The 24,140-nt window shown below is 40.3% G+C and overlaps 1 protein-coding gene across 1 annotated transcript in view; it reads right to left on the bottom strand.

The window, feature by feature from the left end:
- GCFC2 (GC-rich sequence DNA-binding factor 2) overlaps window positions 1–19,680 on the bottom strand; it is a 75,849-nt gene extending 56,169 nt beyond the window's left edge. Inside the window, exons 1-2 of the mRNA XM_052649199.1 lie at window positions 19,410–19,680; window positions 15,608–15,733 (exon numbers count right to left, since the gene is read on the bottom strand). Coding sequence (XP_052505159.1) covers window positions 15,608–15,733; window positions 19,410–19,680 — 397 coding nt within the window. The remainder of the gene's footprint in view (window positions 1–15,607; window positions 15,734–19,409) is intronic.
- Between the last annotated feature and the right edge of the window lie 4,460 nt (window positions 19,681–24,140).

The raw sequence follows: 24,140 nt of genomic DNA, 5'->3' as shown, positions 1-24,140 counted from the left end.
GTCAAATAGTAGTGGTGAGAGTGGGCACCATTGTCTTGTTCCTGATTTTAGAGGAAATACTTTCAATCTTTCACCATTGAGGATAATGTTTGCTATGGGTTTGTTGTATATGGCTTTTATTATATTGAGGTATGTTCCTTCTATACCTGCTTTCTGGAGAGTTTTCATCATAAATGGGTATTGAATTTTGTCAAAGGCTTTTTCTCCATCTATTGACATAATCATACGGTTTTTTATCTTTCAATTTGTTAATACGGTGTAACACATTGATTGATTTGTGAATATTGAAGAATCCTTGCATCCCTGGAATAAAACCCACTTGGTCATGATGAAAAACACTCTAATTTTTGAAACAGATAAAGAGAAACAGTTCTTAGAAATTACAAAATATACTTGACACCAGAACTAAGAAAATCATGAAGTGGTTGTTTAATTATAAAGCAGTGGGAGGGACTGGGGGCAGGAGGAGAAGGGGACAACAGAGGATGAGATGGCTGGATGGCATCACCAAGTCAATGGACATGAGTTTCAGTAAATTCCGGGAGTTGGTGACAGGGAGGCCTGAGGTGCTGCAATTCATGGGGTCGCAAAGAGTCGGACACGACTGAGTGACTGAACTGAACTGAACTGAAGTGGTAAACACTAGAAACCAACATGCTCATTAAAAACAAGGAGAAGCAAATCAAGTCATTTACTTAACTAGAATTTTTTGTAAAACAGCACCAGGAAAATGATGCAGGTGTCTCTTCCAACTTCTCAAAACACTCAGGATAATGTTAGCATTTCCTGACCTTGGGTGCACATTAGAACCACCTGGAAAGGTTAATAATCTGATAACTAGGCTCCCATCCAAAATATGGGATCTAAATTCGTTGATCTGAGGCAAAGTTGAGCAGCGGTATGTTTTATAGCTCCCTCAGTTCAGTCGCTCAGTTGTGTCTGACTCTTTGAGACCAGACTCTTTGCAACATAGACTGCAGCATGCCAGGCTTCCGTGTCTATCACCAACTCCTGGAGCTTGCTCAAACTCATGTTCATCAAGTCAGTAATGCCATCCAACCATCTCATCCTCTGTCATCCCCTTCTCCTCCTGGCTTCAAATTTGCCCAATCTTTATAGTTCCCTAGGGGATTTTCAGAGAAGGCAATGGCACCCCACTCCAGTACTCTTGCCTGGAAAATCCCATGGATAGAGGAGCCTGGTAGGCTGCAGTCCATGGGGTCACTAGGAGTCAGACACGACTGAGCGACTTCCCTTTCACTTTTCACTTTCATGCATTGGAGAAGGAAATGGCAACCCACTCCAGTGTTCTTGCCTGGAGAATCCGAGGGACGGGAGAGCGTGGTAGGCTGCCATCTGTGAGGTCGCACAAAGTCGGACATGACTGAAGCGACTTGGCAGCAGAAGCAGCAGGGGATTTTAATGTGCTACCAGGCTTCAGCAATACGTGAACTGTGAACTTCTAGATGTTCAAGCTGGTTTTAGAAAAGGCAGAGGAACCAGAGATCAAATTGCCAACGTTCACTGGATCATCGAAAAAGCAAGAGAGTTTCAGAAAAACATCTATTTCTGCTTTATTGACTATGCCAAAGCCTTTGACTGTGTGGATCACAATAAACTGTGGAAAATTTTGAAAGAGAAGGGAATACCAGACAACCTGACCTCCCTCTTGAGAAATCTGTATGCAGGTCAGGAAGCAACAGTTGGAACTAGACATGGAACAACAGACTGGTTCCAAATAGGAAATGGAGTACGTCAAGGCTGTATATTGTCACCCTGCTTATTTAACTTATATACAGAGTACATCATGAGAAACGCTGGGCTGGAGGAAGCACAAGCTGGAATCAAGACTGCCGGGAGGAATATCAATAACCTCAGATATGCAGATGACACCACCCTTATGGCAGAAAGTGAAGAGGAACTAAAGAGCCTCTTGATGAAAGTGAAAGAGAAGAGTGAAAAAGCTGGCTTAAAGCTCAACATTCAGGAAACTAAGATCATGGCATCCAGTCCCATCACTTCATGGGAAATAGATGGGGAAACAGTGTTAGACTTTATTTTGGGGGGCTCCAAAATCATTCCAGATGGTGACAGCAGCCATGAAATTAAGACGCTTACTCCTTGGACGGAAAGTTATGATCAACCTAGACAGCATATTCAAAAGCAGAGACATTACTTTGTCAACAAAGGTCTGTCTAGTCAAAGCTATGGTTTTTCCAGGGGTCATGTATGGATGTGAGAGTTGGACTATAAAGAAAGCTGAGCGCAGAAGAATTGATGCTTTTGAACAGTGGTGTTGGAAATGACTCTTGAGAGTCCCTTGGACTACAAGGAGATCCAACCAGTCCATCCTAAAGGAGATCAGTCCTGGGTGTTCATTAGAAGGACTGATGTTGAAGCTGAAACTCCAATATTTTGGCCACCTTATGCAAAAAGCTGACTCATTTGAAAAGACCCTGATGTTGGGGAAGACTGAAGGCAGGAGGAGAAGGGGACAACAGAGGATGAGATGGTTAGTTGGCATCACCGACTCAATGGACATGAGTTTGGGTAAACTTCAGGAGTTGGTGATGAACAGGGAGGCCCAGCATGCTGCGGTTCATGTGGTCGCAAAGGGTCAGACACAACTGAGCGACTGAACTGAACCAGGGTTATGATGATATACTTAGGTTCAAACACTCAAGTGCATGAATATAGAAAGAAAAATACTTGAACTGGAAGTGACTCACCTATCAGTCTCCCCCAGTGGCTCCAATGGTAAAGAATCTGCATGCAATGCAGGAGGCCAGGGTTTGATCCCTGGGTTAGGAAGATTCCCTTGGAGAAGGAAATGGCAATCCACTCCAGTATTCTTGCCTGGAGAACTCCATGGACAGAGAAGCCTAGCAGGTTATAGTCCATGGAATTGCAAAGAGGTAAACACAACTGAGTGACCAACACTTTCACTTTCACCTATCAGTGACTTAATGGGGTTTAATCAATAAATCACAAGCAGTGGACTAAATAGTCAGAAAACTAGTGTTACATAAAGCTAATCCTCTCTCAAGCTACAATAAGGAAATAAAAACTCAAAGACGACATTCCAGCCTGTCCTGTCTATATCTAACACCTACCTCAAGGGTTCCCACATAGCAGATACTGTTCATACATAAGATGAATTGATAATGTTAGTATATTGCTTTATAATAATAAAAATATCATATTCTTACAGATTTATAACTCATAAATAATTTTCACATATATTATCTGACCTAAAAAGTAGCAGTTAGGAAGGTGATCAAGATGGCAGAGTAGGAGCTCATCTCTCCCCACAAATACATCAAATACACATCTACAAGTGGAACAATTCTCACAGAAAACCAACTGGAAACTAGCAAATCTACACAACCAAAGCTGCAAGAAGGATCTCCATGTAACTGGGTAGGACAGGAGAAAAAGGGGGCATTATGACAAGACCCATGTCCTTGGGAGAGACATGTAAGAGAGAAGGTCCACACTGGCAGACGCTTGTCTGAGCAGTACCCTTGCCAGCTGAGAAATCTGTTGGGACAGAGAGAGGGGCTGGAGAAGCCTAGACTTTATTTGAGTGCAGGCATGCTGACTTGCTAACAGTAAAGGGGAAAAGGAACTAGTTGCTGATGGCTGCTCCCCCACTGTTCTTCCCAAGCCTCACTTTACTTCCCAATCAGAAGCATGCACCAAGTAGGGCCACAAATACAAATACACTAAGTGCAAATAGAACCTGGGAGGGAACACCATTTACTTCTGTGGAGACAGTCTTGAGGGCCTGGGCTGTGGTCTTGGCTGAATCACGTAGCCCATTGTCAATGTACACATGGAAGGGGGTGAGTCTGGCTGTGGCACACCAGGTGGTACCACAGAAATGCACGGTGGCTGGATGCTGAGGCTCAGTGGAAAGGCCCTGGGCAGGAGCATGCAATAGTTCATTTCACAGCAGGAGTGTCCCAGCCCTGCCCACTCCACACCTCAGCATGGAGCTCAAATTAAGGTAGACAGGTCCTGGGAGAGGTCTGCCACAGAGGCAGCCTAGCCCAACGGCACAACCACCTTGATCCTACAGCCACAGTGCCCCAGCCTCTAGACCCACTCCACAACAGAGCTTACCACTAGCTCTGGAATGAACCCAATAGAGAAAGAGATGTGAATTAAACTGTGTCTAAGTGGAACTGCAGATGCCTACATGGGCAGCACATGGCTTCACTGTGACCACACAGGCCCCACTTGCATCAATAGTCACCTCTTTTGGGGAAGGGCATGCACTCAAGTCTGATCAAACACAACCTTCAGGGCTTCTACTTCAATAATGTGAGCAGAGCCTGCCCCTAACAGAGCTGTGATAGTCTCAGAGAAAAGAAGAGGCCCTGCCCACCACAGAGCCCAGGTTCTAGATACTATGACACCAATCACACTGCATGTCAAGGGGATAATGACCAGCAAATGCTGAGGAAAGATGTGCCTGGCACCCATACCAAAAGCAGCCCACACACCCAAAATATCTGACTCACATGGTCTACACAAGGACAGTCCCACATAAAAACAACCCTTCAAGACCACAGTAGATAAATGTTTCTCCTAAATAAAGCCTCTTGATGAAAGTGAAAGAGGAGAGTGAAAAAGTTGGCTTAAAGCTCAACATTCAGAAAATGAAGATCACGGCATCTGGTCCCATCACTTCATGGCAAATAGATGGGGAAACAGTAGAAACAGTGTCAGACTTTATTTTTTGGGCTCCAAAATCACTGCAGATGCTGACTGCAGCCATGAAATTAAAAGACGCTTACTCCTTGGAAGAAAAGTTATGACTAACCTAGATAGTATATTCAAAAGCAGAGACATTACTTTGCCAACTAAGGTCCATCTAGTCAAGGCTATGGTTTTTCCCGTGGTCATGTATGGATGTGAGAGTTGGACTGTGAAGAAGGCTGAGCGCCGAAGAATTGATGCATTTGAACTGTGGTGTTGGAGAAGACTCTTGAGAGAGTCCCTTGGACTGCAAGGAGATCCAACCAGTCCATTCTGAAGGAGATCAACCCTGGGATTTCTTTGGAAGGAATGATGCTAAAGCTGAAGCTCCAGTACTTTGGACACCTCATGCGAAGAGCTGACTCATTGGAAAAGACTCTGATGCTGGGAGGGGTTGGGGGCAGGAGGAGAAGGGGACGACAGAGGATGAGATGGCTGGATGGCATCACGGACTCGATGGACGTGAGCCTGAGTGAACTCTGGGAGTTGGTGATGGACAGGGAGGCCTGGCGTGCTGCAATTCATGGGGTTGCAAAGAGTCAGACACGACTGAGCAACTGACCTGAACTGAACTGAAATTCAGAGACAGATAAAGTAAAATGAAAAAGCAGAGGAATACCCTTAATTAAAAGAACAAGAAGAAACCCATGAAAGAACAAATAATGAAACAGACCTCATCAGTCTACAGGCATTGAGTTCAAAAAGAAGATAATAAAAATTCTAACAGAATTAAGAAATTTTATCCACAGAAATGCAGATCACTGTAACAATAAACTAGAAACTATGAAGATGAACCAATCAAAATTAGGCAACTCAATTTCTGAGATTAAAATGAATAGCAGAATAAATAACACAGAACACACAGTGATTGGAAGATAGAATAATGCAAATCACTCAATCAGAATAGCAGACAGAAAGACAAATGAAAAAAAATGAAAGCAACATATATGATGCACGGGATAATATAAAGCATGCTCATCTATGAATAATGGGGTTCCACAAGAAGAGAGAGAAAAGGGGACTATTAAAATATATTTGAAGAAATCATGGGTGAAAACTTCCTAAACCTTGAAGAAGAAACAGATAACCAGGCATAAGAAGCACAGAGGGTCCCAAATAAGATGAAAAGAGACTCACATCAAGATACACATCATAATTAAAATGGCAAAAGTTAAAGTGAATTTCTAAAGACAGCAAGAGAAAAACAAAGAGTTAATTATAAGGGAACCACCATAAGGATATCAATTGATTTCTCTGTAGAAACTTTGCATGCCAGAAGGAGTGGCATGATATATTCAAAGTCCTGAAAGGGAAAACCCTGCTACCTTGGATACTCTACTCTGTGCTTAGTTGTTCAACTGTGCCCGACTCTTTGTGACCCCATGGACTATAGCCCTCCAGGCTCCTCTGTTCATGGGGATTCCCCAAGCAAGAATACTAGAGTGGGTTGCCATTTCTTCAACCAAGGGATCTTCCCAAACCAACGATCAAACCCAGGTCTCCTGCATTGCAGGAGGCTTCTGTACCATCTGAGCCACCAGGGAAGCCCCTGAATTCTCTACCCGGCAAGATTATCATCTAGAATAGAAGGAGAGATAAAGACAAGTAAAAGCTATAAGAATTCAGTATTACTAAACCTACCCTAAAAGAAATATTGAAAGGTCTCTAAATAAGAGAGAAACAAGAATCTATAGGAAAGGGAAAATCACAATGGGATGCCCAATATATAAGGGGATTGAAAATCACTTAAATAATCTATGTACTTCATAGATTAAAAAAATTCTTGTAAAAGCAATTATAACTATAATGAACAGCAAAAGAATAAGCATGAAGATATAAAATATGAGATCAAAATTTTAAATGTGGGGGAAGGAACTATAAAAATGTAAATTTTTTACAACATATTTGACTTGTATGCCTATCACTTTAAAGCAAGTTGATATAGCTATGGGTCAACATATCAATATTTGAACCCCACAGTAATCACAAGTTAAAAACATAGAATAGATTCATAAAACCCAAAAAAGGAAGGAACTCAAGCAAAATACTAAAGAAAACCATCACACTGCAAAAGGAAAAACAAAAAGAAGAATCAGAAAACAAGTACAAAAACAATTGGAAAACAGGTTTAAGATGGCGACAAATACATGCTATCAGTAATTTTACTTTCAAAGTCAATGGACTGAATGCTCCAAATAAAGAGTGGCAGGCTGCATAAAAAAATCAAGAACCTACGATACACTATCTATCAGAGACTCACTTCAGCATGAAAAACTCACACAGATAGAAAATGAGGAGATGGAAAAAGATATGCAAATGCAAATGATGAGGAAAGTGGTAGTAGCAAAACTCATTCAAAGGGCACTGTACAATAATAAAGAAGTCAATACTAGAAGAGGATTTACACTCATTCACATATATATACCCAATCTAGGATCACTAAATATATAAAGCAAATACTATTAGGCTGGTACAAAAGTTAACTGAGCAGTTCTGGATCATGAATTTTAAATCATTATAACTAGGCTCAAACATATCTTTATTAAACAAAATAGGAACCTGTCTCAGTCAACACATTTTTGCCAATAAGTTTATTTATTCCCGTAGCATAGAAATCCATGCTTTGGGATTCAATAAGCTCTTGGAAAGCGTTTTCTGCCTCCTGCTGGTTGTGGAAGCATTTTTCCTGCAAAAAGTTGTTGAGATGCTTGAAGAAGTGGTCAGTTGATGAGAGGTCGGATGAATATGGCAGATGAGGCAAAATTTCGTAGCCCAATTCGTTCAACTTTTGAAGTGTCAGTTATGCGTTGTAGTCAAGTGTTTTCATGGAGAAGAACTGGGCCCATTCTGTTGACCAATGTCAGCTGCAGGCACTGCAGCTTTTTAGTTCAGCTTACAATTTGCTGAGCATACTTCTCAGATGTAACGGTTTCGCTGGGACTCAGAAAGCCAGAGTGGTCAAACGGAGAGCAGACCACCAAACAGTGACCATGACCTTTTTTGGATGCAAGTTTGACTCTGGGAAGTGCTTTGGAGCTTCTTCTCAGTCCAACTACTGAGCTGGCCACTGCCAGTTTTTTTATGAAATCCACTTTATGTTGCACATCACAGTCTGAGAAATGGTTTGCTGTTGTTATGCAGAATAAGAGAAAATGACACTTCAAAACAAAGACTTCTTTGATTTTTAGTCAGCTCAGGAGGCACCCACTTATTGAGCTTTTTTACCTTTTCAATTTGCTTCAAATGCCAAATGACTATAGAATGGTCGACACTGAGTTCTGCAACTTCCTGTGTAGCTGTTAAAAGGATCAGCTTCGATGATTGCTCTCAATTGGTCATTGTCAACTTCTAATGGCTGGGCACTACACTCCTCATCTTAAAGGCTCTTGTCTCCCTTGCAAAACTTCTTGAATCACCACTGCATTGTATGTTTGTTAGCAGTTCTTCATGCATTACTGATTTTGCAAGTTGCTTTATGACCCATTTTGAACTTGTTTAAAGGGAGAGGGAGAGGGTGGGATGATTTGGGAGAATGGCATTGAAACATGTATACTATCATGTAAGAAACGAAGTGCCAGTCTGTGTTCAATACAGGATACAGGATGCTTGGGGCTGGTGCATGGGGATGATCCAGAGAGATGATATGGGGTGGGAGGTGGGAGGGGGATTCAGGATTGGGAGCTTGTATACACCCGTGGTGGATTCATGTCAATGTATGGCAAAACCAATACAGTACTGTAAAGTAAAATAAAGTAAAAATTTTAAAAAAAATCACTCAAATTTGCTTTTTGTCTATAAGCATCATTTCTATAGTCTAAAATAAATATAAAATAAACAGCAAGCAGTAAATCATTAGCAAAAGAATACAAAGCAAGAAATGTGCAATAAAATGATGTGTAACATAACCACATTTATTTCAGAATGTATTCCAATATCAAATGGCCAAGTTCAACAATGTAAAAACCACAGTTACTTTCCTGCCAACCTAGTAACAGATGTAAAGTCACAAACTGACAGGAATACATAACAGTAAGAGACTTTAATACTCCACTGACATCAATGGACAATCCAGTAAGGTGACAGATGAACTAAAAGAAAAGAATTCACATCAAAAAAAAATCTCTAGGGAAAAAAAGTAGAAATCAACCACAGAAAGAAAAAATGGGAAAAGATCAAACACAAGGAGACTCAACCACATGCTACTAAAAATCCAATGGGTCAACAATGAACTAAAAGTCAAAAATACCTCAAAACAAATGACAATGAAAACACAACCATAGGAAATTTATGGGATACAGCAAAAGTAGTTCTGGGGGGGGGGCGGGCGGCGCGGAGTTCATAGTGATGTCGTCTTCCCTCAAGAAACAAGAAAAATCTCAAATAAACAATCTAACCTAACACCTGAAACAATTAGAAAAAGAAAAAACAAAACCCAAAGTCAGCAGATGGAGAAGGAAATGGCAACCCACTCCAGTGTTCTTGCCTGGAGAATCCCATGGACAGAGAGGAGCCTGGTGGGCTACAGTCCACAGTCACAAAGAGTCAGACATGACTTAGAGACTAAACTACAAAGTCAGCAGAAAAAAGGAAATAAGAAAGATTAGAGAGGATTTAGATAAAACAGAGATCAAAAGAACAATAAAAAGATCAATAAAAACCAAGAGGTGGCTTTTTGAAAAGATAGACAAAATTGACAAACCTCTAGCCAGGTTCACCAAGAAGAGAGAGGAACCAAATCAACAACATAAGAAATGAAAGTGGAGAAATAACACTGATACCACAGAAATAAAAAAAAATCATAACAGAATACTAGGAACAATTATATGACAACAAATTCGACAACCAAGAAGGAATGAACAAATTTCTAAAACATTACAGCCTGCCAAAACTGAATAAAAAAGATACAGATGTTTTGAACAGACCGATCACTAGAAGTGAAACAGAATCAGTAATTAAAAAAAAAAACTCCATATAAACGAAAACCCAGGACCTGATAGCTTTATTAGGAAATTCTACCAAACATACAATGAGGAACTTAAACTTATCCTTCTCAAACTCTTCCTAAAGACTGAAGAGAAGGGAACACTCCCAAATTCATTCTATGAAGGCCACCATCACCCTGATACCAAAACCAGACAAAGACACAACCAAAAACAAAAAAAAAATGAAAATTATAGTGCAACATCTTTGATAAATATAGATAGAAAAGTCCTCAGCAAAATATTAGCAAATCAAATCCAACAATACATAAAAAAGATTATACACCATGATCAGGCTGGATTCATCCTAGAGTGACAAGGACAGTTCAATATGTGCAATAAATTAGTGTCATACACAACACTGACAAAAGGAAAGTAAAGAATCACATGATTATCTCAAAAGATGCAAAAAAAGCATTCGACAAACTTCAGTATCCTTTCATGATAAAAAACTCTCACCAAAGTGTATATGGAGGGAATGTATCTCAATATAATAAAATTATTTATGACAAACCCATAGTCTACAATACACTCAACAATGAAAAGAATGTCTTTTCACTAAGTTCTGAATAAGAAAAGAATGTCCATTCTTACCATCTTTTTTTTTTCTTAGTCAGTACACATCCAGAATTTATTCTAATACATTGTGAAGAACTTGGGTCAAAGGAGAAAAACATATTACCATCTCATAATCCTGCTAATATTTAAAGAAATGTAATAATTCTACACAACAGTGCTCTGTGTACTTGCCTGACTCCAAAGACCAAGCTTTTACATTCTATCATCTTGCCTCTAGTAAGCAATGCAAAACCACCGCTGAAGGTGGTGACTACGAATATATGTTCTATAGTTCTTGCTCAAATGCTTTGTCATGTCTGACTCCTTGTGACCTATGGACTATAGCTTGGCAGGCTCTTCTGTCCACGAGAGTCTCCCAGCAAGAAAACTAGAGTGGAGTGCCATTTCCTTCTTCAGGGGATCTCCCCAACCCAGGAAGTGAACCTGTGTCTCTTACATCTCCAGCACTGGTAGGTGGATTCTTTACCACTAGCGCCACCTGGGAAGCCCCAAAGGAGAAAAACATCTCATAAAATAATCATAAGATTTAATCCTGTTTATATTTAAAGAAATGTAATAATGACTTGCCTCTTGAGAAATCTGTATGCAGGTCAGGAAACAGTTAGAACTGGACATGGAACAACAGACTGGTTCCAAACAGGAAAAGGAGTAACGTCAAGGCTGTATATTGTCATCCTGCTTATTTAACTTATATGCAGAGTACATCATGAGAAACGCTGGACTGGAAGAAACACAAACTGGAATCAAGATTGCCGGGAGAAATATCAATAACCTCAGACAGGCAGATGACACCACCCTTATGGCAGAAAGTGAAGAGGAACTCAAAAGCCTCTTGATGAAAGTAAAAGAGGAGAGTGAAAAAGTTGGCTTAAAGTTCAACATTCAGAAAACGAAGATAATGGCATCTGGTCCCATCACTTCATGGCAAATAGATGGGGAAACAGTGGAAACAGCGTCAGACTTTATTTTTCTGGGCTCCAAAATCACTGCAGATGGTGACTGCAGCCATGAAATTAAAAGACGCTTACTCCTTGGAAGAAAAGTTATGACCAACCTAGATAGCATATTCAAAAGCAGAGACATCACTTTGCCGACTAAGGTCCGTCTAGTCAAGGCTATGTTTTTTCCAGTAGTCATGTATGGATGTGAGAGTTGGACTGTGAAGAAGGCTGAGCGCAAAGAATTGATGCGTTTGAACTGTGGTGTTGGAGAAGACTCTTAAGAGTCCCTTGGACTGCAAGGAGATCCAACCGATCCATTCTGAAGGAGATCAGCCCTGGGATTTCTTTGGAAGGAATGATGCTAAAGCTGAAACTCCAGTACTTTGGCCACCTCATGCGAAGAGTTGACTCACTGGAAAAGACTTTGATGCTGGGAGCGATTGGGCGCAGCAGGAGGAGAAGGGGACGAGAGAGGATGAGATGGTTGGATGGCATCACTGACTCGATGGACCTGAGTCTGAGTGAACTCCAGGAGTTGGTGATGGACAGGAAGGCCTGGCGTGCTGCGATTCATGGGGTCGCAAAGAGTCGGACACGAATGAGTGACTGAACTGAACTGAACTGAATAATTCTACACAGCAGTGCTATGTGTACTTGGTTTTTCTTCAAGGAATGAAACCTAAGAATTGTGCTTCTTATGTATTTATTATTTTATATAGGAGTATGGGCTTCCCAGCTGGCTCTGATGGTGTAGAATCTGCCTTCAAGGTGGGAGACCTGGGTTCCATCCCTGGGTCAGGAAGATGCCCTGGAGAAGGGAATGGCAATGCACTCCAGTATTCTTGCCTAGAGAATCCCATGGACAGATGAGCCTGGTGGGCTACAGTATATGGAGTCACAAAGAGTCGGATGTGACTGAGCTACTAACACTTTCACACAGAAGTATAGTTCATTAACAGTGTTGTTAGTGTCAGATATACAGTGAAGTGATTCAGCTATACATATACATGTAGCTATTCTTTTTCAAATTCTTTTCCCATTTAGGTTATTACAGAGTATTGAGCAGAGTTCCCTGTGCTATTCAGTAGGTCCTCATTGATTATCTGCTTTAAATATAGCAGTGTATACACATCAGTCCCAAACTTTCAATCTATGCCTATCCCCCTCACCCTTCTCCCCTGATATCCATAAGTTCATTCTCTGAGTTTGAGAGTCTGTTTCTGTTTTGTAAGTAGCTCATTTGAATCACTTTTTAGTTCTGCATATAAGCAATATCATATATTTGTGAGATTTATTAAACTAAGAAATAATACCATTTACAGCAAGCAGTATGGATGGACCTGGAGATTATCATACTAAGTGAAGTAAGTTACACAGAGAAAGACAAACAGCCCACCATTTCTATTCAACATAGTTTTGGCAGTCCTAGTCACAGTAATCAGACAAGAAAAAGAAATGAAACATATCCAAATTGGAATTGAAGCAATGAAGTTATCATTTTGCATAGGTGACATGATACTCTATATGGAAAACCCCACACATTCAACACAAAAACCATCAGAATAAATAAATTCAGTAAGGTAGCCAGGCTACAAGATTAATGTACATAAATCCATTGTACTTCTTTACTCTAACAATGAAATATCAGAGGGAAAAAGTAAACAAACCCATTTAAAATCATATTAAAAAAATCCTAGGGAAAAAACCTAACTAAGGAGGTAAAAGACGGAAGCCCCCCTACCTAAATGCTAAGAACAATAAAATATTGATAAAGGAAATTGAAGATGATTCACAGAAAGGGAAAGATATCACAAGCTCTTGAATTGGAAGAATTAATGTTATTAAAATGGTGATATTATCCAGGACAATCTTCAAACTTGATGCAATCTCTATCAAATTACCAAAGATGTTTTTCATAGAACTAGAACAAATAATCCTAAAATTTACAAGGAACCACAAAAGAACTGCCAAAGCAATCCTGAGGATAAAGAAGAAAGCTGGAAGCACAACTCTCCCAGACTTCAGATAATACTACAGAGCTACAGTAGAGCCCAGAAATAAAACCACACACCTACTGTCAATTAATCTTGACAAAGGAGGCAAGAACAGAACAAAAAAAAGACTCACAGACGTAGGAAAAAAACGTATGTTTACCAGAGGGGAAAGGGTGTCAGGGAGAAATAAATTAGGAGTATGAGATTGAACAAACTACTATATAGAAAATAGATAAGCAATAAAGACTTACTGTACAGCACAGGGAACTATATGCAATATCTTAAAATAACTTAAATGCAAAAATAATCTGAAAAAATATATATATAACTCAATCAGTTTGCTGTACACCTGAAACTAATACTGTAAGTCAACTATACTTCTATTTAAAAAAACAGAGGTTAATACTATGCCCCATTGGTAAGCAGTCTCTGCAACAATGAATATCTCAAGGCAGACATTCCAGTACGGGATCATTCTAATAGATGTATCATCTGAACAACAACAACAACAAAAATAAACGCACTGTATCTTCTATATACTTCCTTAAACTTATCTCATTTCTTCTTTCCTCTCCAGAATAAAAGAAAAAATAAAATGTTCCTTACAAGGCAAGTTTTCATCTTGCAATAACACCTTAGGGACTACGATAATCAAAAATTATCCAATACATTTCCAAACTCTGCCTTCTCTCCTGAGGTTCCCAGTGCTACCAACACTTTACAAGTATTACCTTACCCTGTCTAATCATGCCATAGCAGCATGTTAAATACAGTAACCACCAGCCACGTGTGATTATTTAAGGAAACTAAAAACCCAGTTCCTTAGTCACACTAGCCACATTCCAAGAATTTTACTGCCATGTGTAGCTAGTGGATAATGTACTGGATGGTGAAGATACAGGACCTTCATAGAAAGTTTTACTGGACAGCACTGTATCTAGAGTCTGGACAAAACTTCACTTGTTTACTAGACTTCAATTCTTAATACTGGCTTCATCACTAAGTACTTATGTAGCTTAATGAACTTGTTTAAGAAAAAAAATTACAAGAACTTCTGGTTCTTGTTATTTCATATGTTAATAAAGCACTCGCTACTATATTATAAATCTTTAAAAATATGTACTAACAATTATACTTCAAATTAACTTGTTTTCTTTATAAAGCTATACATTTTGTTTTGCTCAGAAGGGGTCTTAGGCTTTATGAGACTGAAGAGAGTCCACAGCACAAGAGAAGTTAAGAACCTTGAATTAGAGTAGGCCAAGGAAATATTTCTGGCTTTTTGGGCCATAAAGTCTGTTATGACTTCTCAGCTCTGCCATTGTAGTGCAAAAGCATCCACAGACAATACATAATTGAATGAGCGTGGCTTTAATAAAACTTTATTCACAAAAGCAGATAGTGGGCCAGATTTGGCAAACAGGTGGTAATTTGCCAACCCTTGAATGGAATTATCTAAGACACAAAAATGGTCATGTCATCTATTTGCATAAAGTTTTCAGTAGTTTCCTCAAAACCCTGGATTATCTGACTTCAATCTGTATCTTACTTTCTTTTTCTTCTTCTTTCTTAAAACTTAATCAAGAATTTTCAGCCCAACAACTACTTTTTAGCTCTCTGCACATTACTCTGGTTATCTTCCCTAGGTTTTTATATAATGTGCATCCTGTACCTGAAACATCCTCATAGACAAATTCTTACCATCTTTCAGACACTGAAAGATGGCATGAACCACTCAGTAGAGCACAATCGTTAAGAATTCAGGCTCTGAGGCAGCCAGGGCCCAGAGTAGTTTAATATCCTTTTAGACTAACTCAGCTATTTAAAAGCAGAGCGAGGAGTGGAACTCAGCTCTCTATCATTAACTTTTTCAGCATTTATAGATCATTAACTATGCTCAGGTAAACATTATGCTGAACCTGAAATGTATAAGGCAAGACCCCTTCTCTAGCCCAGTCAAACTGCTCAGCTAATGCCACATGGAACACAGTTAATCTCTGTTAAGCTCTGCCCAAATTCTTGACCCACAAAATTGTGGGACATAATAAGACAACTGCTATTATAAAATAAAATAAGTAAATAAATCCGAAACAAAACAAAACAAAAAGGACACAGGCTCTGCAGCAGATTCCCCAGGTTGGAATCCTAGTGCTGCCTATTATAAGCCCATCTGACCTTGGGCATGTTATGTAATGGAAGTGACAGCCAATTTTGGTCCCTTGACAATAATTAGAAATAACTTACTTGCCCCATACTTCACTAGAGTTTTATCAAAAACAAGAATCACTGGTATAGAAAAATACTAATATTAGAAATAAAATTCTTAACCAAAATTACAAATGTTACTGACCTACTGATGAAAACTCGTCCTCCAGAGTCCTAGAGCTGTTGGGAGATGAACTCTGATCATCTTTACTTTCTGAAGAATGGTGTGCTCCATCCTCTTCTTCGGCTGAAAGATCAACCATTCTGGATTCTAACAGGACATTTTTTTTAATATAACACGAAAGATTCAGGATATTGGAATCAATAAATGAAATTCTACACAACACATAGTGTATGTAAAATATGGTTTTAATTTTATTCCACATATTTAAAGTAGACATGCAGACCTTTCTTTAACTTCCTTTCTTTCTGAAATGAACAGTCTAATAAATATGCAACAATATATCCTATTTGCATTATCTACTTAACTAGTGAAATACTTAACTAGTGATATAACATGAAATACATACTATTAAAGAATGCAACAAAAAGAGGGAAGGGAAAAAACAAAAAGAGAAAAAAGTAAATGACCAAAAAAAGAAGGAATATTTAAAAGAAAAAAGACGAACAGTGGTAGTAAATAAGCAGATAAAGAAAAGAACACTTAATGTATACTTGCTATGTGCTAGGCATACTGAAGTCTGTTTTACAAAATATATTTCATTTAGTTCTCACAATTCAATAAAGTAAATGCTATTACTGATGAGGACACTAGGGACTGGAATGGCTAAATAACATGTCCAGTATCACAAAGTTACTAAATGGAGAAATCCAACTCTTGGATTTAGGCTGGTGGTAAGACGTATTATAATGGGCACTGCAGTCTCAAACTAAATCATGGATCTACTTCCACTGTGTGATTCTGGAAAGGACACAGTCAATTAATCAATAAACAAAGATAGTATTAAAAGAGAACACCCCATAGAAGTGTTATCAGGACTGAATGAGCAAAACATAAAGGAACTCATGGTATTATTGACAAAAAAGGACTTGTTGGTTCACAATTATTTTGTAATATTTGTGAATAACCTTAAGATTTAAGATTGCATAAATAACTACTCTATCTTAAAAATGCTCTTTAAGGATTTCCCTGGCAGCCCAGTGGCTAAGACTGAGCCTTCCAATGAAGGGAGTGCAGGTTTGAACCCTGCTTAGGGAACGAAGATGCTACCAATCATGCATGGGTAAAAGATTCACTCAGAGCGCAAAACACATGGATGGATTTTAATCTAATTGAGCATAACAAAATGATATGGTTTCAGCTTCCACGTATCATGCAGAAATTGGCACTTGCCTTCTGTCTATACAAGGATTAAATCACAAACTGCTATAGTCACTGATCTTCAACACATCCTGAAAGGAGTTCAGGGTAGAGACCAGGAATGAGGCACTCTGTGCTTTGGAAAAATTGGCAGCACAGGCCTTCAGACAGGTATTTTCAGGAGATTTTATGAGCCCAGTTCTTGCATCCCCTCACATCTAGAAAAGCACTAAAATCATTAATGGTGACATTTGCTCCTCATGACTAGCAGCAAGCTTCTAATAAAGTGTGTTTCTGACTGCCCAACTCCTCTTCACTAAAATCATATATAATACTGACCTCTTCCCTACATCTCTGGAGCAGTTTCTTAGAGCTATATGAAATGCTGTCTCTTGGGCTACAGTTCTCATTTTGCCCCAAACAAAACTTAACTCACAACTCTCACATTGTGTGTTTTTTTCATTTGACATCCGTTGCAAACTAACCTTTGAAAACCTATTACTTTTTGAGCTTCTTTGTAATACTAAAGTAGAATACTCTCAAACTAAAAAGGCTATTAAATACTCTTAATCACCTATCTGTGGTTTTCTTCACACCTTCAAACAAAACAATATATTTCAACAGACTGAATGCAGAGACAGCTTTCAGAATTCAGCTGTCTTCTGATAAACCAGACATTAAAGACATTTGCAAACTGAAAACAATGTCATTCTTACTATTTTTTGGAAAACAGTTGTTTTTCATAAAAATGTTTCTTACCCTTACATGTAATGAGTTAACTCTTAAAAAAGAATAAAAATGCATCTTCATTTCTAATATGGTAAACCTTATAGGGGCTTCCTCTCTGGTGGCTCAGTGGTAAAGAATCCTCAACCAAAGCAGGAAACTCAGGCTTGATCACTGGGTCGGGAAGATGCCCTGGAGAAGGAAATGGCACTCCAGTATTCTTGCCTGGAGAATCCCATGGACAGAGAAGCCTGAAAGGCTATAGTCCTTGGGATCACAAAAGAGTCAGACATGACCTAGCATCTGAACAACAATAAACATCATAGATACAATCCACAGAAACAAAGGTTCTTTGGGATCTTTAATTATTCTTAAAGAGTATAAAGGGTAAACTTTAAGACCAAAGGGATAAGAACAAAACGTTTGAGAACCAAAGTTTAATCAGATGACTTACATAAAGCACAAAAATATTTTAAAAAAATCATGAACACTTCAGACAAACAGATGATTATGAACAATGACTAAGAAATCAACAAATCATTTGGACTAAAAATACTGGGGTGAAAATATTCCTACCTCATGACTATATAACCAAAAACTATATATATATTTTTACAGATACTTTATTGAAATTATACCATCTTGAAAAAAAAAGTAACATATTTGTAACATAGGTTTGTTTTCTACATGGTATTTCATCCTGTGACAAATCAGAATGTTGAATTATCATTCTACTTGTGACATTATCCACAGGTGACAAACTGGATATTCTACTCATATTAACAGGGCAGGGATTAACCTCAGTTCATCAAATCTGGGTGTTATGTGTTCTGGAGTGCCATGGATTGAAGACAAAGTAGGTAAAAAGTGCCATTTACCTGGAGAAGCTGATTGCTTCTAGAGACTTTACAACTAAGTTCACGATGGAATATTTTTAGAAGTTCCTTTTAGACTGAAATATAATCTCAAATATTTTTATGTGTCTCTAAGTCAGAAGTTACTGTATTTATACTTCAAGACCCCACTTAAACAAGTTCCTTCCAAGTCTGTTTCTGTGTTTTTATTTCTTTCTCTAACTATATAGCTTTATTTCTAACTATATTATCAAACTCAATTCAAACTAGAACACATCTCATGTAAACAACTTTATGCTGCCTGAATCCTATTTTCAAGCAGGCAAAGGTACTTCAAAATTGCTGTATTGCATTTAACACTTTATTGGTAGTCTACAGCGTCACCAATCAGTGAAAGTCGCACAGTCGTGTCCCACTCTTTGCGACCCCATGACTATACAGTCCATGGAATTCTCCAGGTCAGAATACTGGAGTGAGTAGCCTTTCCCTTCTTTCCAACCCAGGGATCTAACTCAGGTCTCCCGCATTGAGCACGGATTCTTTACCAGCTGAGCCACAAGGGAAGCCCAATCTACTGTTAGTGACACACAGCGCTATGCTTATCTTTTCTTAAAATAACCGATTAAAAAAAAAAAAAGTCTGTCACCTAAGTTTTCCCAGCGTACCGGTTTGGTTAAGTGTTTTCGAGAAAAAGAATTGGGGACAGAAAGCACTTCCGCCTACCGAAGAGTATTAGGAATTCTTAAACTTTTGAGTGACAATTTAGGTTCTCCGTAAAGCATCAAGATTAAAACTCAAAGCGGTCGCCGGTGAGGGTTCAGTTGACGATGCAAACACAAGCCCAAACCGCGCAGAGTTCTTTCTACGCCCCCAAGCGGCCCGGTATGGACATGCAGACAGCAGGCCAGTTCACAGACACGCATCTCCGCGAGTCAACGCCGCTGCAGTAGGCACCGCGTTACGGAAACCTTTAGACAGTCCCGCGGACTTCCACCTCACCCGCCCCACTCCCCGCTCCGGCCGCCCACTCTGCTGCCCAGCGTCACCTGGGACGTCCGAGGACCCGTCCAAGCGCGGAGCCGCTCTCGCGGCGTGCCGGGAGCTAGCCCAGGCCCGGCCGCGGCGGCGGCCCCGGCCCCGGCGGAGCAGTTCAGCCACCTCTGCGTGGCCTCTTCCACACGGCGGCCCTTCCACCGCAGGGTCCCGGGCCGCCTGCTCCCCCGTCGCCCCGGGTTCAGCAAATGTCTCCTGGGCGCCGTCGCTGTCACTGGAATCTGCTCGGCGCGGCCGGAACGTTCTTTTCGGCCTGTGAGCCATGGCCGAGGCCCCAGCGCCCCGCGCAGCTTCCTCTTCCCGCCGACTAACCCCGCCCCTCTAGGGCAACTACCCAGGCAGACGCTCCTGCCTTTCCACGGCTTGCTTGCATGGGACCCGCCCAGCTGAGATGTCAGCTTCGGCCTTCGCATGCGTGCTTTGCTCCTCTCAATCTGCTCGAGAGTTGGGGTTCCAGGGATGAGGTATGGGGGTGTAGAGGGTTCTCTTTGCTTTGCAAGGTGAGCTTGAGCAGATGGTCGCTGAGAAATTCTCGCAGACTCTGCCGTGGAGAGCAGCGCTCACAGGCTCCCTTGTACAAACGCTTTCGAGGAATCAGGCATTATGCCCACATCCTGGACTGGGACTGGATCTGCTCTTCTACTTTCTTTTTTTTTTTTTTTGATTTGTACATGTTTTTATTTTTGTTGTGGTATCTGCTGCTCTTCTACTTTCTAGGGAGAGTGAAGTTCTCTCTCCAAACAAGCATTAAAGGAGAAATGAAGCATTTTGTATCAATAAACAAGGATGTCACAGTAGTCAGTGATTCCAGCTCTCCAGAGCAATTGGGAAGAAAATAATACCTGTGATCCGGCTTTAGCTGCTCTTCAGTGAGTACTCAACATTCAGAAAACTAAGATCATGGCATCTGGTCCCATCATTTCATGGGAAATAGATGGGGAAACAGTGGCAGACTTTATTTTGGGGGGCTCCAAAATCACTGCAGATGGTAAGTGCAGCCATGAAATTAAAAGATGCTTGCTCCTTGGAAAAAAGCTATGACCAACCTAGACAGCATATTAAAAAGCAGAGACATTACTTTACCAACAAAGGTCCGTCTAGTCAAAGCTGTGGTTTTTCCAGTGGTCATGTATGGATGTGAGAGTTGGACTATAAAGAAAGCTGAGAGCCAAAGAATTGATACTTTTGAACTGTGGTGTTGGAGAAGACTCTTGAGAGTCCCTTGGACTGCAAGGAGATCCAACCAGTTCATCCTAAAGGAAATCAATCCTAATATTCATTGAAAGGACTAATGCTGAAGCTGAAACTCCAATACTTTGGCCACCTGATGCGAAGAACTGACTCATCTGAAAAGACCCTGATGCTGGGAAAGATTGAAGGCAGGAGGAGAAGGGGATGCCAGAGGATGGGATGGTTGGATGGTATGACCAATTTGATGGACATGAGTTTGAGCAAGCTCTGGTAGTTGATGATGGACAGGGCAGCCTGGTGTGCTGCAGTCCATGGGGTTGCAAAGAGTTGGACATGACTGAGAGACTGAACTGAAACTGAAACAGTGAGTACTGAGGAAAGCAGGGTATTGGCCGCCCGAGATAGCTGAGATGCATATGAAAGAAATTTCAGTGAGCCCAAACTCTTACATTTTCCCACACATAGAAAAACGCTAAATTCCTTGAGATATCTGGTTTTCTTTAATTCACAAAAATACTTTTGAGGTTAAGACTACCTGCCCTTTGTTGCATTCAGTTCAGTTCTGTTGCTCAGCCGTGTCCGACTCCTTGTGACCCCATGGACCGCAGCATGTCAGGCTTCCCTGTTCATCACCAACTCCCTCAGCTTGCTCAAACTCATGTCCATCGAGTCGGTGATGCCATCCAACCATCTCATCCTCTGACATCACTTTCTCCTCCTGCCTTCAATCTTTCCCAGCATTAGGGTATTTTCTAATAGGTTAGCTGTTCACATCAGGTGGCCAAAGCATTGGAACTTCAAGCATCAGTCCTTTCAATGAATATTCTGGACTGATTTCCTTGAGGATTGAGTGGTTTGGTCTCCCTGCAGTCCAAGGGACTCTCAAGAGTCTTCTCCAACACCACAGTTCAAAAGCATCAATTCTTCAGCACTCAGCTTTCTTTATGGTCCAACTCTCACATCCATACATGACTACTGGAAAAACCACAGCTTTCACTAGACAGACCTTTGTTGACAAAGTAATGTCTGTTTTTAATATGCTATCTAGGTTTGTCATAGCTTTTCTTCCAAGGAGCAAGCGTCTTTTAATTTCATGGCTGCAGTCACCATCTGCAGCGATTTTAGAGCCCAAGAAAATAAAGTCTGTCACTGTTTCCATTGTTTCCCTATCTATTTGCCATGAAGTGATGGGACCAGATGCCATGCTCTTTGTTTTCTGCATGTTGAGTTTGTCAGCCTTTTCACTCTCCTCTTTCACTTTTGTCAAGAGGCTCTTTAGTTCCTCTTCTGCCGGGGTCCAGCCCCGGGGGATCCAGGGTGATTCGAAGGTGGGTACGGAGTCGGCGTCTTTGGAAAAATACATATTTAATCACAAATATAGAGAGATTAGAAATGGATAGTGTAGTAGGAAGATTAGTGGAGAAAAGGAGGCTGAATAACTTGGATTACGTGGAATAGCATCCATGCTCCAGATGGGAATTCAGCCAGAAAAATGGGAGCAAGAAAGAAGCGACATGGGGGAATCAGTCTTTCCGGAAACTTATCCGATTTCTTTATTTTTGGGTTTGCTTATATACCTTTTGTTACACATAGGGATGAATACAGAGTCACGCGGGGGTCAGCAGTCCTGACCTTTATCAAAATCAGGTGCTTCACATAAATGTATAAAAAAAGGTACATCATATTCTGGCCATGAGTGAGACCTGCTGACATTTTATGATCCTTTCTTTCTGATAACCAAAAAACGTATTTCTTCCAAGGGTGTTTTGTCTTAAACCAGGCACCACCCTCCAAATAAAGTTACATTCCTATAGGGTGAGGGTATAGTGAGTTACAATCAAGAAAGGAATTTATTTAACCCAAGGTTAACATGATTAGTCTTAAAGGTTAATACTTATTTCTCCTATATGTTAGTTATATTCATTAGAAGTATAGGGAACATGGAGATTTAGCGGCAAACATCAGCCCAACAAATGAAAATCCTTTCACCAATGTTCCCCTTAAGATCTATTTAGTCTTAAGATATGATAAAGTTACATTTTTACATAGCAAGGACACAGTGATTTATAACAAAGTACAGTGATCTATTACAAAAGAGAAAATCCATTAACTCAAAAAGTCTAGTATTGCTAACATCAAAAACTACTGTATTTCCTTTTCTATATTCCAAATACATTGAAAAATATATTCCCAGGTGCCTAAGGATATGGAGGCCTGGCGGCAATCATTGACTCAACAAGAAGAAAAAGCCCTATGCTAATTAAGACTCTCCAAATACTCCAAAACTCTCTGTGCTGTTTATGGTTGAGAGGTAGTAAACAATCATGTGGCAGGAGTATGGATAATCCTGTCACATAAGCTAGTCTGTCAGCAGAGAGGTTTGACCTGAGACATCCTTGTCCCACCCAGAGCAGGGAATTAGCAGCAATTATTGACACAACAGATGAAAAACCCTTCACCAATATAATTCCTAACCAACCCATTATACTAATAATTTCTAACTCCACAAGAGAAATTGCCTTTAGTAAGTCTAAAACATCTTGTGCCTCTCAGATTGGGAGGCTGTAAACAATCACATGTGGCTGGACGAACCTATACAGGTGGGCTAGATAACCTTCAGAGGAGTCCGTAAGCTGAAACACTGTTGTCACGCCCAAGAATTTTTATTGCCTTGGAGCTGCACGTTTACTCCCTCTCCGAGAGAAACGGTTATGGGGGAGAGCCCCCCGTAAAGTCAGAGGTGTAGGTGAGAGCATAAAACAGACTCTGGTTTTGGGGTTAGATGCTCGGGAACAGGGGGTTTCCTGAGGCTTGATCACGCCTTTGCGTATGCCAAGCCTCCTTCCTCATGACCTTTGCCATGGGCGGAGTTCCTCACGCTGGCCCCCCGGCACTCTTCGCTTTCTACCATAAGGGTGGTGTCATATCTGAGGTTATTGATATTTTTCCCGGCAATCTTGATTCCAGCTTGTGCTTCATCCAGCCCAGCATTTTGCATGATGTACTCCGAGTACAAGTTAAGTAAACAGGGTGACAATATATAGCCTTGATGTACTCCTGTCCCAATTTGGAACCAGTCTATTGTTGCATGTCAGTTTCTAACAGTTGCTTCTTGACCTGCATACGGATTTCTCAGGAGGCAGGTAAAGTGATCTAGTATTCCCTTCTCTTTAAGAATTTTTCCACAGTTTGTGTGATCCACACAAAGGCTTTAACGTAGTCAATTAAGCACAGGTAGATGTTTTTCTGAAATTCCCTTGCTTTTTCTATGATCCAATGGATGTTGGCAATTTGATCTCTGGTTCCTCTGCCTCTTGTAAATCCAGTTTGAAATCCAGCTTGAACATCTGGAAGTTCTCGGTTCACATACTGTTGATGCCTAGGCCAGGAGAATTTTAAGCATTACTTTGCTAGCGTGTGAGATGAGTGCAATGTGTGGTAGTTTGAACATTCTTTGGCATTGCTTTTCTGTGGAATTGGAATGAAAATGAAAACTGACCTTTTCCAGTCCTGTGGCCACTGATGAATTTTCC

The sequence above is a fragment of the Budorcas taxicolor genome, chromosome 11 (assembly GCF_023091745.1).
Source record: "Budorcas taxicolor isolate Tak-1 chromosome 11, Takin1.1, whole genome shotgun sequence".
NCBI classification, from domain to species: domain Eukaryota; kingdom Metazoa; phylum Chordata; class Mammalia; order Artiodactyla; family Bovidae; genus Budorcas; species Budorcas taxicolor.
The sequence above is the reverse complement of the archived record's forward strand: the minus strand, read 5'-3'. Positions and strand labels throughout refer to the sequence as shown.